This window comes from Rhea americana, unplaced genomic scaffold, assembly GCF_003343005.1.
Source record: "Rhea americana isolate MKP2758 unplaced genomic scaffold, rheAme1 scaffold_41, whole genome shotgun sequence".
Taxonomy (NCBI): domain Eukaryota; kingdom Metazoa; phylum Chordata; class Aves; order Rheiformes; family Rheidae; genus Rhea; species Rhea americana.
This window is the reverse complement of record NW_028186546.1, coordinates 4,736,670-4,752,406: the sequence shown is the minus strand read 5'-3', so window position 1 is coordinate 4,752,406 and position 15,737 is coordinate 4,736,670. Positions and strand designations below refer to the sequence as shown.

Below are 15,737 nucleotides of genomic sequence, written 5' to 3'. Positions count from 1 at the left end.
CCCCGTAAAAGCACACCCTTCAGCAATCTCTCTATGTACTCCTTTGTCGAAGCCTGCAAGCTCCGTAGAGCTGAGTGATGCTCRCGCACGCTCCCAGGCGCATGGATGCCAGTCCAGGAGCAAACAGACTTGCAAGCACTACAGCAGYGCCTGGCTTTCCTGTCCGTCAGGTTGGCTAAGGCGTTACTGGCCTAGCAATGCCACCTTCCTCACACAAGCCCCATGTACATCAGCACTTCTCAACACATCCAGTCAAAATAATGCTTCAGGTTCCTGTCCTGGCYGCGTTTTCCAGACCAGACTGGACGGTAACATCTGCAATGGTGGCTCCTGCGCACAGCCAGYGTTTTATCTGCAATTGCTTGCTGAGGAGCTGGTAGAGCATCTGCTAAGGCTGAAGATAAAAAGTCTACCTATGGYAATGCAGACAGACACGAGCGCTGCAGTTACTGATCATCTGTCAATTCAAACAGCCTCTCTGAGCAGACAGCCTAAAAGAAGGGTAAACATAAAAATGGATATCTTAGTTGGCCAGAAGTGTCTCAGAGGTAGTGGCAAGACAGAGCACTGWTACTATCAACAGAGAAACCCTCCTGTAAAACTGGGATCAATATACACACAGGCCTTTTTCACTGATCAGATAGTTTACATGTTATGATCATTGAACAGAAAAGCTATATAAGAGATTTTTTCAGGGCACTGACCATAAAATACACCAGCATCTTCTGGTCTATCATATACTGYTTTCAAGAACTATGCATGGAAAGTGCAGTTTGTTCTGCTTTACCAACATACTGAGGAATAAAAATATGCTCTTGGTCACACCAGTATTTTGCAATAAAGCAGGGTCTGAATTCAGTCTTGCTTCCTAATCATGACACTGCCTCTCTTGCAAATGCAAGACCTGTTCCTTAAACCTTCCCTAAAAGTCTACATAAAGCAGGATTTCTACTCAGACCAAGTGTACATTGCCTGCAGCCCCATCCTTAAACGCTCTTAAAGCTGTCCCGTGTATCCCAGCTACTGCTGATTTGCTTCCTAACAGCCAGCAGCTTCCAAGACCCTTCACAAGAAAGCAGAGCTCTTCAGCTGAGTTATGCTCACGTCAAACATAAAGTCACAGGTATTTTTGCTGACTCCCTCTGATGTCAGACAAAGTCCCATTATCTCTAAACCAGCCACAGAAACAGAAGTCGAATGTTTCTGTGGCACAGTGGGGACYGCTGACATGGACATTTGTGTAATCTGAGGGCTCTGACACAGGAAAAAGAGCTGTGTAAGCTGCTCTGTAGTTAGTGTCCACGAACACATTCCCATATATATATGACTTTACTCTGATCAATTCACCCCTCTGGTCAGTGGCTATAAACACACTTGTGCCCATACAAAGCAGCACAGCGACTGGAGATACTGTGACAATTTCTTTCACTTAATCTGATTAAAACTGACGGCAGAACTGTGGCCATCAATCTTCCATACAGGATGACTCGACCACCGGTGAATGAAATTACCTTCCGGAGATGCCTCTCTGTACCGGCTCTGGTGAGAGAGAGGGTCTACAACAAGCAGGCTACTCCACTAGAGATGCCAAAGAAATATCTAAGTGAGGTGGGACAGAGAGWGCTCTCAGGAGACTTTGTAGATGTCTGTAGGTTTCATTAAAGGAAATATTAAAACCAAATCCCCAAATCATCTAGATCCAAAAATTGGTAATACATTCTAGACTCAGTTCAAAAAGTTTAGAAATGGTTCAGTATTTCAGAGATCCATTTTGAGAGATCTTTGTACAGTATTGATATGAAACCAGATCAATATCAACAATTTGGGTGTATTAAGGCAGCGTTTTGTGGCCAGGTGAGCTGAACTCGCTGCCTTCAGAGCAAAACAAAGGCTGCTCTGCACAAAATTAAGATGATTAAATTAGGCTTGTGCCATTAGTTATTTTGGTATAAATGATACGCAGATTTTTTTGAGTGAAGGTTTTCTATTCTATGTATGAACTCTTTACCTTCAGACTGATTACTTCAAATGATAATATTCTAATATTGTATACAAAAGAGTCCTTATACAAACACCAGAATAACAACCATTGGGTATTAGCTATTTCAGTTTACCTATAGAGAGAAATTATTCAACAGAGCATGTTAAAATATAAATTATAGTAAAGAGCTCTAACTCTCAGAATGTGTGAAGGGCTTGAAGATACCCTTTACGAAGGAAGARACAGACACCTCTAAAAAAACCCAAAACTAAACGGAAACTAGATGAGGTAGCAATCTACAGATGCTGAAAAACTGATTCCACAGACCTCAACATACACAAGCTGCAACTGCTGAATTTCAAGCTTGCTGGAGTATGTTTCACAAGCTAGYGAGTGCAGCACACCTGCAACCTCCTGTGGCTTCTAGATGGAGTAGCAGATTTCCATGATCTGTGGTGTTGCCCTGGAACCACAGAAGCGATCTGGAGCCCCCTGCTTGGGAACATCCTTCCTGGCTCAGCCCTTCAGGAAAACGAAGAAGAAACTGCAAAGGTATCTCAGATTACACGTTCTGGATCTGAGCCCACAAAGATTTCTTGAATCAAGCTTTAAAAGAATTTGTGTAACCATGTAGCTGTTTTCCCCTTTGTCTTTTCAGAATCTGAAGCCAAACCATTGCCTTTGCTTGCTTTCCACACCAGTGCTTACACAATCATCCTTCGTATCATAAATAGCTGTAAGATCCTCGTCTCTACTTCCAGGAGTGCTTTATATGAGTTTGCTTTCTGAGTAGGTTTCATCAGTGATGTAGTTCTAAAAATACAGCTGTCAAGCATTATAACAGCTACTGTACAATTCAGAAAAAGCAGGAGTGGGCCTTCAGGCACACATTAGAACTCTCTTCCACGTTTAGATGACATAAGAGACATAGCATGTATCATGGTATGGGGGCTTTGATGATAATAACGACTCTTGCCCTCTCCTGTGCATTCATACTCCCCTTTTTTTGCAGTTCCATCAGCCTCTCTCATTGAAAACTCAGTCACTGAAGCCCCAAATCCAGAGCCTTGCTTTTCTGCTCAAATTGCAAGGACTGTGGCTGTCTCCCTTGACTGCTTGAGTCTAGTCTTTGGTACCAGCCAGGAACAGTAACTATCAAACGATGATACTGTTCTCTCTCCTAAGCGCCAAGAGACCCAACAGTGTGTCTGCATCCTGCAAGTTCTAGTACGTGTTACCCGCAATATCTGTTTCTATATATTCCTGCCAGCTGCGTGACTTCATTCAGCTGCATGATATTCCAGAAAACACAACACTGAAGATAACGCTGGCACTTACCTGAGCTGCCAGTGCCTTCCGATGCACTTCTGGATGTTTTTGGCTGGCTCTGTTTGCTACTTGTTCGTACAGTGACCGAAGGAGGAACAGTGCTGCTGCTGTCTCCACGAATCGTTGAGAGGTCCTGCATGCTAAAGCTCCTTAGTCTCTCAGACAGAGCCCCTTGTCCCTGGTTAAACAAGCAAGCAGATGACACACACAGAAGTCAGATTCCACAGTTCGTTTTGAGCTTTCTCCTCCCTCCATCAGGACAACAGGGAGAGAAAAAATTGGYTCAGCAACCTACAGAGGATACAAATGAGTTAACAGCTTAATTTCCCTCTCCTTGCTTTTCCTGTTGTAGTAGTACTATGAATAAGGTCTGACCATTCACATTTTTGATGGATAGCATCTCTGATTCTTAAGTGTAACCATTTGAGCTCAGAGTGCTCTTGGTTCTTTCTGGAGGAGCAGGATACTGAATCTGTCTAACAGCTACGTTTCTTCACTGACACCTGTGTTAAACGGGTGCTTGTCCTCAGAAACACAAGTAAATGTTCTGCATGAAAATAATTCCTTCTTAAAGATAATCATCTATGATGACATTCACTCAGCAGTTCTCAGTCATACAGAGAATTTCCAGAGCACAGAAAATTTGAATTTTTAAGGTAATAAAAAGTTATTCTTAAAACCAAAGAAATAAGCTGGTTCTTTTTCATGCAGCTTAAGAAGAAATAAACAAACTTTCACACTATTCTTCTTTAAGATTAGCTCTCATCCAAGCAACAACAAACATAGTCCCTGCTGAAAGGAATATAATTGTTCTTCATAAATGATGGGTTGTTAAAGGGGTATCTTTCATTAAAACTACGTCTCATCAAAAAAGATAATTATATATCTTCTTGAATTCTGTAACCCACATTCTACATGACAGTCCTACAAAAAGAATGCTAGAAATTGCAGAGAAATTGATACAAAATTTATCTATCCTTCTCTATTTAGCTACATTAAGTAGCCATCCATAACAAAAATAAATAGCATAATTGATGGAAAGTGTATTTAGAGGTTATTATTTTTCTTTTTTCTGCTGAAGGACATTTCATAACAAATAGTCTTGAAAAAAAATACTGAAATAGACAGACAGGGCTTGATTTCAAATTATTTCTGCTAGTGTAAATTAGAAGAAATTCAACAGGAGCAAAACTGCTTAGGCTGAGGTGAAGTCAGAAGGAGGTAAAAACAATCAGAAATCTTGCTCTGCTTATTTAATACAAAATAGAAAGTGGGGAAATGATGTAAAAATGGCTAAATAAGGCACATTGTAGCAATCCACACATCATCTTCACTCCGACTTGCTCTTGTCAAAGCACTACGTAAGGGGAAGTGTCAGCTGAAACGTTCCTCAGGGCTCCGCTTTGGGACTGGACCACAACAGGCCATCGCTCCCTTCTGGCCCACGGATTTGAGTTTCCTGTCCCCAAAGTCGGGGTGCAGGCGAGGGGCCAGTGAGGAGTATGCTCCAGTGCTGGCTTGATCCGGAGAGCAGACGCATCCTGAACAGCTACGAACAAATCCTAGCACATTCCTCCCAACTCTGCCCATCCTCTAGTGTACTGCCATTGATAYGATGGGGGCGGCAATGCGTTAACTAACTTAGAGGTACCGGTTTCTCAACATTACTTCAGAAATTTCACACACAGATAAGTGGAAAACTAGTGCCGCTACCCCCCCAAAAAATTTTCCTTGAAAATTGTTAGTTCTAGGGACGGAAAACAGACCAGGCATCAAGTGCTTAGAACTACGGTCACTGGGACAGCTTGCAGGTTCTATCTTTGAGAAAATTGCTAGGTCAGTAATCTCTCAACTTGTCAGCCTGAAGCTTTTCATGCAAGAAAAATCCTCTCCAGGTTCCAGCTTCCTTCTCAACTCCACAGCACATCAATTGGAGCACAGCCAGGTTGCGCGTTCTGGGCTGCAGCACTTTTCTACATCAGCAAGAAGCAAATACCACATGATGAGGACTTCTTCAGTGCTGCCCCGAAGTACCATCAGTTGAAATATCATCTAAGAGAAACAAAATTGAACTGTTCTTTCTAGAATAGAGTCACATGGTGGAGCTAGCCCGGAAGCTGCACTAGGATTTTTATCCTTTTTTTTTTTTTTTAACTGAACCTTTGCTTTCTTAAGGTCTCTCTCTGTGTGCTGTGCTGTGTTTGGCAGCATTTTGCAKTTAGCTTTTCTGCAGACTGCTACAGAGAAGTGTCCACACACCCACCAAGCTCTTCCTGCAGACTTTATTATGTTCTTTCCTGTTGGCCTGTTCTAGTTTTAAMGCATTTCAAATGTACGAGGCTTTATTCCTTGAACACTGAGTTACTTTGCTGATTTTTTTGCTCCTATTGCAGTCTCCAAACTGCCACAAGAGTTGATGCTTGAATTTTGGCTACTTTCCTGACAGTGGCTCAGTCACTCTTGGGACATGTTCTTACTCTTAACAGGCAGCTCGCTCTATTCCTTTTAGGCCAGTCTAAGCTACATTTACTCTGCAGTAACAGACTGCAACTGTCACTAATATATTAAATTTGATATACTGAAATTTGCTCGCAGGGCTGCTTAGTTGGGGGTGATCTCAACAGGGTCACAGCCACCCAGAGCAGTATAGTTCTGGAAGGGTTTTCTAGCTTGCCTCAAATTCCTGCACTGCAATATTATTCTCAATAGCTAGCTTAAAACTAACACAAGCCATCCCTACCCTGCAGCCTGACTACAACAGGCAGATCCTTAGCGAGAGCCAGTTGAGAGCAACCAGATCACTAAATAACACGCTGGGGCTGCAGACTGACTGCATCAGCAAAGCCAGAGGGTTAGCAGTTGATGAGCTGCTGTAATGTGAACGCTGGATTCCCTCTGGCAGCTCAAGCGTCAGTGGTGCCCAAACCCGTAACCTCCCTCCAGCCCCTCCGCTCAACCAGCTAACGCAGGTCTGACGCACCACTCCACCCAAGCTTGTCATTTGTGACTGTGGACATGAGACCGATTAGAAACAAGATTCACGCATCAGATGAGCATGGCAAGAAAGATGACACCGGTGCACTTTTTGCATTGAAAATGAAGATGTTGTGCTAATATTGCATTGCAACCGGTGATATAGTGGTATATAAGGATCAAATGCCCCAGAGAGCTTTAAAACAAAAAGATCTGTCATCTGTTGTCCATTACATAGTATATAATGTGCATGCCCTAAATACATTGATACCATGGCAGCTGTGCTAAATAACTTTGATGTTCTCCAGAAAAAAAAWTAAAGACTTTTAAAAACACAAAGAAAAATACTATAATTCATTAACAAGCCTCGATACATTGCAACCCAAGATTATTACAGCAAGGGTTGCTCATTATATACATAATAGCAAAATACTATTGTTATTGCCATTCCATGAAATGGTTCGTTCAAATCTGATAAAGGGCAGGAATAGAAAAGGCTTAAGCTGAGTGGTGACAAATAGCATGGGAAGGAGCTTGCTGACCTTCCTTCCATTTTTCTTATCTTTCAAATTTTTGCCTTTCTACAAAGATCTTCCATCTTTGTAGGAATAGATCTGACTTTTCAGGTTTCCTAGGACACAACATAACACTTTGCCCACAATTCCTTCCTAGTCACCACAACATTTCTACCTGAGTCCCAATAGAAACATGACAGAAATTACAACAGAATCGGGACAGTTTCAAAGTTTATGCCTACACCGCAGGCCAGAGCTGTCTGCAGCATGTCCACATGGACCTGGGCTAGTTTTATCCTAGTGAGCTTGGCTGCAGTAGCAGCATGAGTGTGGCCATGGGGAACAGCATTTCACTGTGTCAACAGCAAAATAGCATAGTGGTACTGAGTAATTTTTTGAGTAGGGGACTAGAAGGCCTGTCGGGCTGTGGATGACAGCACCTCACTCTCTTTCCCCTCAATCCCCAGGGGCCCTGTCAGGCTGATCTTGCTGGCACTGCAGGACCTGTCCCTTGGGGACACCATCCTCGAGGAAAGGACACAAGCATACAGTAACGCTGGGACACTGGGTCTTCTCTTTACTTTCCTTAGGCACAAGACTGCCTGTCCAGACTCAACTCCCACCTCATCCACTTCTCGCCTAGGACAGACTGTCCTGAAATGCATGGCACCTCTGATACAGTATTTTGCTAGATAGGGAGGCTTTTGGTGGCAACAAGTGGGAGCAGACATCTGTCTGTCCTCCTTCTCACTAGTAGCTACTCTCAAATTAATCTGATCTTTCTGCCTCTAGGGAAGTTCACCCCATGGTGAAAGCACCATACAAGCTGAAAGCAGAGCCCTTCCCACCCCACTGATAAAGATCTGTATCTCAGCACAAAGCTTCCTTGACCTGTTCCTCTCCCAGGACCCACCAACCTCACTAGGCCCATAGATGGGGCAGTTCTTCTCCATACAGAGCATGGAAGGACCAGGCTGGGATGGGTCTCCGCGAGCACTAGATGGAACAAAAGACTAATATCACAAATTACATGGTATTACCATCTCCCAGTAACTGTGCTATCAATTGCTATCAAATTAATTTAGATTCATGACACTACCAATGGTGTAATCACCCATCAAAGCATGGACATTTAAGCTGCACAAGGTTTTCTATGATTCTAAGGGTTTTTTTTGGCAATTTAAGCTCCCATCCATGTGGCATACTAGTTAATCTAAAACTAATTTAGGTATGTCTCTACCTGCTTCAGTCATAACTCCAGCTATAGTTTAGGCATACCTTACTTCCCCACAGCTGGTAATTTCTCTCTCCAYCTTTTTGTGGTTAAAAAAAAAGTATCAAAATAGTCAGCTATTTTAAATATTTATATATTTAAATATTTGTGATATTTAAATATCTTAAAATATTCAGATTTTAAAGTCAGCTAACCTGCATGCTACCTTCCGCTAAATGTTGTGGACACTGTCATCTCTAGAAATTAACCTCTGTGAGCCTAGGGTGCAAACACTGACCCGATCAATATTTGCCTGTAAGGATCAGAACTCTTGATCTTTTTCAAAATCTGAAGTCAGCAGTGTGACAGGCCCTATAAAAAGCCCTTCATCAGAAATTGCTGGAATTTTCTTCATCACTTTGCTTCTCTATAGTTAATCTTATATTCATATTTGAATTAAAACTTCATAGAGGAAGAACGATTCAGGAATCTGGAAAACTGGATTTAAATCCACGTGGATTACTCATGGGAAAAAGAAATCCACATATTCAGGTGGTTTTACATAGGTCCTACATAAGTAAAATTAGGCAAACAATTTAAGCAGTCTGCAATTTATATGAAAAGTCCAACTAAATGTGGCCTAACTATATACAAATAACAGTGTCTAGATAGTATCATACCTTCAGTCTGAAAATCCAAAAGAATTTTGTAGACATTATCTAGGCTCCAAAAAAATCTCTGATACCTAGAGAAACTCCCTTTTGCAGCTGTAGAAACTGTAACACAGCATGGTGAAGCGACACAAACCAGCAACCAAAAAAAAAAAAAAACACATCACAGAAAAGGAGCTTTTAATATGGTGAATGTTCAAACAAGTTGGCACCTTCTGGTCTTTTGCAACTTAGGATCAGTCGTTAATTGACAGGCAAGGGAACACTAAGTTGCGCTTACCACACTTAGCACAATACTAAACCTGTTAATGTTCTCGTCTCTTTTTGCTGCAACGTTGGTTAGCAGTTCTCCTCCACAGTAACGGGCATGTCTGCATGCGTGTTACAGCCTCTCTCCTGCACATATGCACTACAAGCTGGAGTGCATATTCGTAGGATAGCAGTAATTACTCCAGGGTCAGCAAAACTTCCTYGACTACTCCAGCTGCCAGGCTACCGGTAAATGCTTGCAGAGCTGTGTCTTCATCTCTGAGCCAAGTGCTGGCCTCCCTAGCTCCACTGCAAGCCCATCCATCCTAATGGAATCACAGCAGTGCCGGAGAGCCTCCCTTTACACATTAGTGAGAAAACAAAAGCAAACACAGCAGCTTGGCCAGCACAGTAGCAACAACCTGAGTTAGTTGGTTTTTTCCATGTACAAAATTCCCTGCCTGGCTGCTGGAGTCTTTCCCCTTGCCAGCAGAGGACTTGGAAGGCATTTTGCTCATAAGATCAGAGAGATGCTTTCAGAGCTCCGCAAGCRGGATCTACCCACTGGAAGCTGAGCAGACAGCATCTGGCCTCAGACCAACCTCAGCTGAAAACAGCTCAAACTAGCCTTATGGGGAGGTAGATGTTAGTTGGGGGTTAGTGAAAGCATTCTGCTGGTTACCTGCCCTTCTTTCTGGTCCAAATACAAGTGTAAATGCAGTAGCTGAGAGACCTAGCAAGGGAAAAAGAGAGCCAATGTGGCAACAYACATAGAAGTTTTGAGAAGAAAGTCTATCTGAAGCATAAATAACYGAGGTGAGATATGAGCATGACATCGGGTACTTCTGTACAGGGATTCACACACATATCAGCGATGACACTAGAATCTGGGAGAAGCAGTAGGGACACCTGTAGGTTACACTATTGAATATAGCTTCTCCCTTCCTCAGTTTTCCCCAGCGAGATGGAGAAAACACACCATAACCCCAGCTGATAGGGTGTTACCTAGCAAGTATGTTTAAAGAATTAAGCAAATATAAACACAAAGGGTTACCACTCCACTCTCTGCACTCGATTGGTGCTTCCCACTGGAGAAACTCCTGGTGTCTGGCCACTTTTGTTACCCAGATTTAGGATCACTAAGCACAGAGTGGATWTACTACCAATTAAGGCACAGGATTAGGGGAGGGACATGTGACAGTCGGCAGTGTTCAACAGCCACTTTCGTGCCAGTGACTGAGAGCTATTGTGAGAAGTAGGTTAACACTGGGGAAYTGCTCACGGCAATGAGTGGGAGTTTGCACGCAGAAATGTATCACATTTGGCTGCAGGAAGGCCCTGCAGAGAGCCGAACCAGTGACTTCATGCTCTGAGCACAGGCCTGAGGGAAGGGGGCAATTGTGTCTGCCGTTATCAAACTGCGTGGAGATAAATATCCTGTGAGAAATGCCCTTATGACTAGGGCCTGTGTGCCAAGCCTGGAACAGCTATACAGTTTGGAGATGTCAGACAATACTAAAAACTCAAAGGGAAACCAGCTGACGTTAATGCAATGGTGGAAACCAATTCCATCCACCCTTTTTGTTTGTGTAGTTCATTTCCTCTCCCGGGAACTGTCTGTTATTGTCTCTCCCAGTCCAGACTCTCCATATAATTTTATTGTTTGGTTCTGCCTGTGCATTCACTGACTATTGTCTGCTTCTTGGAGACATCAGTGAAAGCCAACAAAAGGGAAAAACTAAAGCAGCTAGTTCTGAAACAGCATTAAGTTTTCATTGATTTGGTAAAAATGGTTTCTAGGAGATGTCAGAATGAAAGATAAATYGTACCATGACAGAGCAATAATCCATGAAACACTATAATCACTGGCATACTACCRTACATTTCAAGAAAATAATGCTTATTTTTATTTACTGGTATAATATAGCTCCCAAGTGATCATAATTTTGGATCCCAAATGGAGATCCCCTAAAGTAAGCTACTTTCATACAGAGGGTTCTCAGCCCTTCTGAGATAACAGGTCTCCAAAGGTTTCTCARACAGAGTACCCTTAATCACTCCTGCTTTCTGAAACTGTTGGCCATACAGACCAGGGCATACATACAGCGTGGTCACTACACATAYGGTACTAAACAGGCTGGACAGAATTGTCTTCTAAAATATTTGGTAGGCAAAGAAACAATCTGCCCCCAAACAGTGGGATCTCATCATTAAGAGARGCTTTATCCAGTCTCTTTAAGATCCTTAGGATTTCTTTAAGATCTTTAGGATCCTTTCTAGTTCCTGCCTCTCTCTTTCCCGATCCAAGTAAAAGCACATTTCTCTATTGTCACACCACGAAAGGCAGCATTTCCCCTGTGACCTTGGACTCCGAACTCCMAGAGTAAATAGGTCTCGATTCTCATGGAAAATTAAGGAGCTAAAAACCTCTGACTTTCAGGCAGTTGCACTGGTCATACCAACCAGATACTAGAAATGAAGAAACAGATGCTGTTTGCCYACAGAAGATGAAATCTAAATCATCAGCAGCATTTCTCTTCACRTGTCCTAATGTAAAAAAAGAACAAATGCACTGTGAGACATCCCAATAAATTTATTGGGCTAAGGAAACCTAAACCAGTGGTGCTGCAACCAGACACGGGGATGTGAGCCCAGAGGTGAAAATGGAAGTGAGGTCGCTAGACCAGAGAAGTGGTTGTGAGCTGAAGCAGTTCAGGAACCGCTGATGCTGCCGCTCCTGAGAGCTAAGGAGGTGGACGAGCATACTGAAACCCTCCCGCCCTCATTCGCATGCCTGCCCCTTTTAACAGATAACCAGAATGACTCCCAACTTTGGCGGCACCACGAGTCACGTCTCCCCACGCATGAAAGGCTCCTGGACTGATTCTCAGACCTACTAGGCACAAATRGGCTTTTCATCGACACCAGTCAGGCGTGCCTGCTCCCTCCACCCCATTCATCACCTCCTGTCAAGGCACCGTGCCCACTGCCAGCAGCTTTCTGTGCCCCACTCCTCTTTTCTGAAGATGGGCTGTACCAAGGGAGCACACAAGRGGCCGCAGCACCAGCTGCTGGGCAAACAGGCCCTGTCCCATGCAAGGCAGAGGAAAATACCAGAAACATCTGGGTACYGACAATCTGTTGGCTGCAGGATGTTTTCTGCAGCTCTCCCTTCAAAGAGTTGAAGTGGCACTTTGGGGGTGGTTGAATAGATGGGAAAAGCATTTCCTGGGGGAAAAGGGCATTGAGCTATTTGGCAGAAACAGTTTATCTAGGATGATGAACAAGGACACGTGAACAGGATCTAGGAAACCCAGAAACTTGATGGGGAGGGTCAGAGAGGGGGAGAGGCCAAAGAGCTGGGGAGACCAAAAAAACAATGATGGGAGCACTGTAGAGACAGAAGGAGGGAATGGCAGTGTCTGGGAAAGGGAAGGAGGCAGAAGAAGAGCTGAGGATGTGGGACAGCAAGGCAGCGGGAGGCTCAGGGTGACAGACRGAGTGGCGGAGCATGAGGCAGCCAGAACAGCAAGTGTTGGAGTGCGGTGCCAACGAAGCAGCACACACAGGTGGGTCGGGAGGAGGCTGGCGAAGCTTCCCAAGAACCGGTGCTTCTCCTCACTGCAGCCATACACTTCTCCTAGCTGTTCACTTAGCAACCGGACCTGCAGATCAGCCGTCTGATGGCTCTGCTGCCCAATCTGGGCCTTGCACCATCCCCATCAGAGCCCCACACCTGGGGCTGTAACACCCTTGCTGCTGCTCCACTTCTCCTAGAGCCGAGGGAAGGAGAGGTGCCCAAAGGCTTTTTCTGCTTCTCCTCTCCTCCTCTGAGGAGAGCTGGAAGAAGGTGATCAGCACTTAGGACCCCTCAGAAGCAGGGATGGCTGAACTAGCTGGAACTAAYTGAAAACAAGCAAAGAACAGCAGGATTTACTGCCTGGTCATCTAATCTCACCATTTAGCACTGACCCACTTGAAGTCACAGCGTGTGACAGGATGACCAAGTACTGAGGACAGGATTACAGAGCCCCAAATGAGATTACGCTACCAGGAGGGGAATGCAGGCTGCTGGGGCAGACCCATCCTGAGTACCTAGCAGGGGTAATAAAAGCAGATGTCTGACTTTCTGTCTCCACTTGGAGATCATCAAAAATAGACTCTCCTGAGAGAGAGAGAAAACACCCAAGCGAGCCAGCTGGGCAGGCCCAGRGTACTTGGGACACTGACAGCTCCTCAGCCTGTGAAATGATTTGGCACAGGTTTGTGCCAGTGTTAGCACAACTGTGGCTTCAAAACAAAACACAACAGGGGAGGGGAGCAAGAGGAAGGGAACAGGAAAGAGAAGCTTGCACTTGGCTAGCTAAAAATACAGGCTATTTAAAACAGAAAGGGGAAATGGCCAGGGGATCAGAGATAACGAAGGTACCTGTGTCTGAGCTCAGTTTGCAGCAACTTAGCTTGTGATAAATACATAAGTAGCATCACAGAGAAACCCTAATCTGAGAGCCAGCCTCGTTGTGCCGAGTGATCTATAAACAGAATGAAAACATGGGCTTTGCCCAAAGATCTTATTGCCAAAGGCAAAAGACTACGATGGATCCAGACCACTGTGGGAATACAAAATCAGTTACAACAACTTAGAGAAATGGGAGAGGACAGGGCTATGCACAGTCGAGGCATGTCTCCAAGTACAAGAGCCTGCAGATCTAAGTTCATTTCTGAAAACAGGACTGTTAGGAATGTACTTTCAGGCCAGCATCTCACTGGGTATTTGCCAGCAGAAGCTACTGATTTGCAAAGTCTGGGGTTCCAGTTCTTCACAGCAAAAGCACCTTTTCCTCGCCCATTAATCCAAGTGAAGTAAGACAGATCCTCGCTTCCTCTTGCTGGTGAAAGCCACGTTTTCCATGGCAGCTGCTGGTGCTCAATACTCCTGAATATATGGTCACTTCTACAGGTTCCAATTTTAACCTGACCAGTTAAACGCTATAACCCAATGAATCTGTTCAGGGCTCACTTTCTCATCTATGCTCAAGGCTTATCATATGCTAGCTAGACACTTTTAAACCTTTCCATTCAGAAAGCCAGAATAAACCTTACAAAGAGTGCTCTCCTCCTGCCCCCAGAAAGCAGTCTTGCTTAGCATCTGTCAGCTCAAAGTGTTTTACAGATAATTAGTCATTTAAATGTATCTCATGCGGGATAATCTAGTCCTGTTATACCTCTTTCTCAAGTGAGCGTGTAAGGGTGTTGACAAACATTTAACAGCAGTTGAAAAGTAGGGCAACAAAAGCTGTTATTACCACCCCTACCTGCCTGTATCACCCTTCTCTTGGAAATGGCTCCCTCCGCAGCAAGGGCAGCTAAATGGGTACATGTCCACACTTGATATCCTGGGATGCTGGAGTAATCCCACTCAGCACTTCTGTACCACAACACATTAGGCTGTAAGTCTCAGCCATTCAACTCTCTCTGCTAAAAAGATGGTAAATTCAGTGAAAGAAGGGGAGGGCCAGAAAGCACTTCAATCATTCCAGACTAATACACCATGAAGGGTGCAAATCTGTTACAGGTGTGGTCTTGTGAACAGCAGATCTAATCTGATGGCTCCTCACTACCAGAAGAGATTGCGCTTTGCTTCCCCCTGCTCATACTCACCATGCAGTTCTGTCCCTTCCCTTGTGCTGGCTCAGACACTCCTGAAACACGTCTGTGAGCTTTTTTACTTGCTAACAGAAATAGTATTCCCTTTCTTTCTCTTTCTGGGTTTTCTGATAGATTAGAGATAATCTGAAGAGGTCCAAAAACCTGGTGCACAGCGTACCCATGGGAAGTACCCATTCTGGAGGAAGAGAGTTGTTTTATCAACTTGCCCTATCTTTTGGATCTGCACCCTGAGGCACAGAGAAGCAAGCAACTTGCCACAAGCTGAAGTAGTGAGGGAAGTCAGGAGTCCTGTTTTTCCCTTCAGTAATAAGTTTAATCTCAGAGTTGAAGCAAAGACAAGAATAGTCCTTGCTTTGCTGTAAAAATCCATCAATCAATCCAATAACTCCCTCTTAATACTATCAACAGATCATTCTCCCCTCCTTAAAGTAGCATGCAGGAACACTCATCTGGTCCATTACAAGTAGCACTATTTTAACTGCTGCCTCTAAGGTTAGGCCTGCAAATGCACCATACAACAATACTGCAGAAGTCACAGCATGGATTGCTTTCTTCCAGCACTGAATGGGGAGCTTCATTAAATCAAGCGCCACAGTATCCTTCTTGTACCCTGAAAACTCCTCCCTTCTGTCCAGCTTCCTGCTGTCACTGCACCTGCATTTCAAGGGAGTGGGATTCTTCAGAAATACACTGGAAAAGCAGAAAGGTAGGAAGAAAAACAGTGGTGCTGGCTGTTCATTCAGGCTAAAGAGCTGATAAAGACCCTATTCCAGTCTCCAGATGATCAAGCGGGCACTGTGGGCCAGGGCCATTGCAGGCTTCTCATATTCCAGAGCTACCCAAATGAGAATCAGAATTTCTTCAGGATTTACACATAGTTTCTCCCTGTGTCCTATAAATGGYTCTAGCATAGAGAACCTGCAGTGCACTGTAGGAAGGGATTAGGAGAAAAGGGAATGCTGCAAACGGGCATTCTCAAAGCCTGATTTATGACCATGGTGTGACTTCTTCACGCTTCCAGAGCAGCAGTGAAAGCCTTGGTGTTGCGAAAGTATCACACAAATGCTGARTCTCTGGGCATATAATACACAGCTTTGCTTTCGCTCCACATTTGTCCCAGGTTTCACTTCAGATTT

General features: G+C 44.1%; 1 protein-coding gene across 1 annotated transcript in view; it reads right to left on the bottom strand.

Annotated features, from left to right (window-relative positions):
• REEP1 (receptor accessory protein 1) overlaps nucleotides 1-15,737 on the bottom strand; it is a 44,722-nt gene that overhangs the window by 17,477 nt on the left and 11,508 nt on the right. The window contains exons 7-8 of the mRNA XM_085314607.1: nucleotides 9,614-9,664; nucleotides 3,320-3,488 (exon numbers count right to left, since the gene is read on the bottom strand). Coding sequence (XP_085170733.1) covers nucleotides 3,320-3,488; nucleotides 9,614-9,664 — 220 coding nt within the window. The remainder of the gene's footprint in view (nucleotides 1-3,319; nucleotides 3,489-9,613; nucleotides 9,665-15,737) is intronic.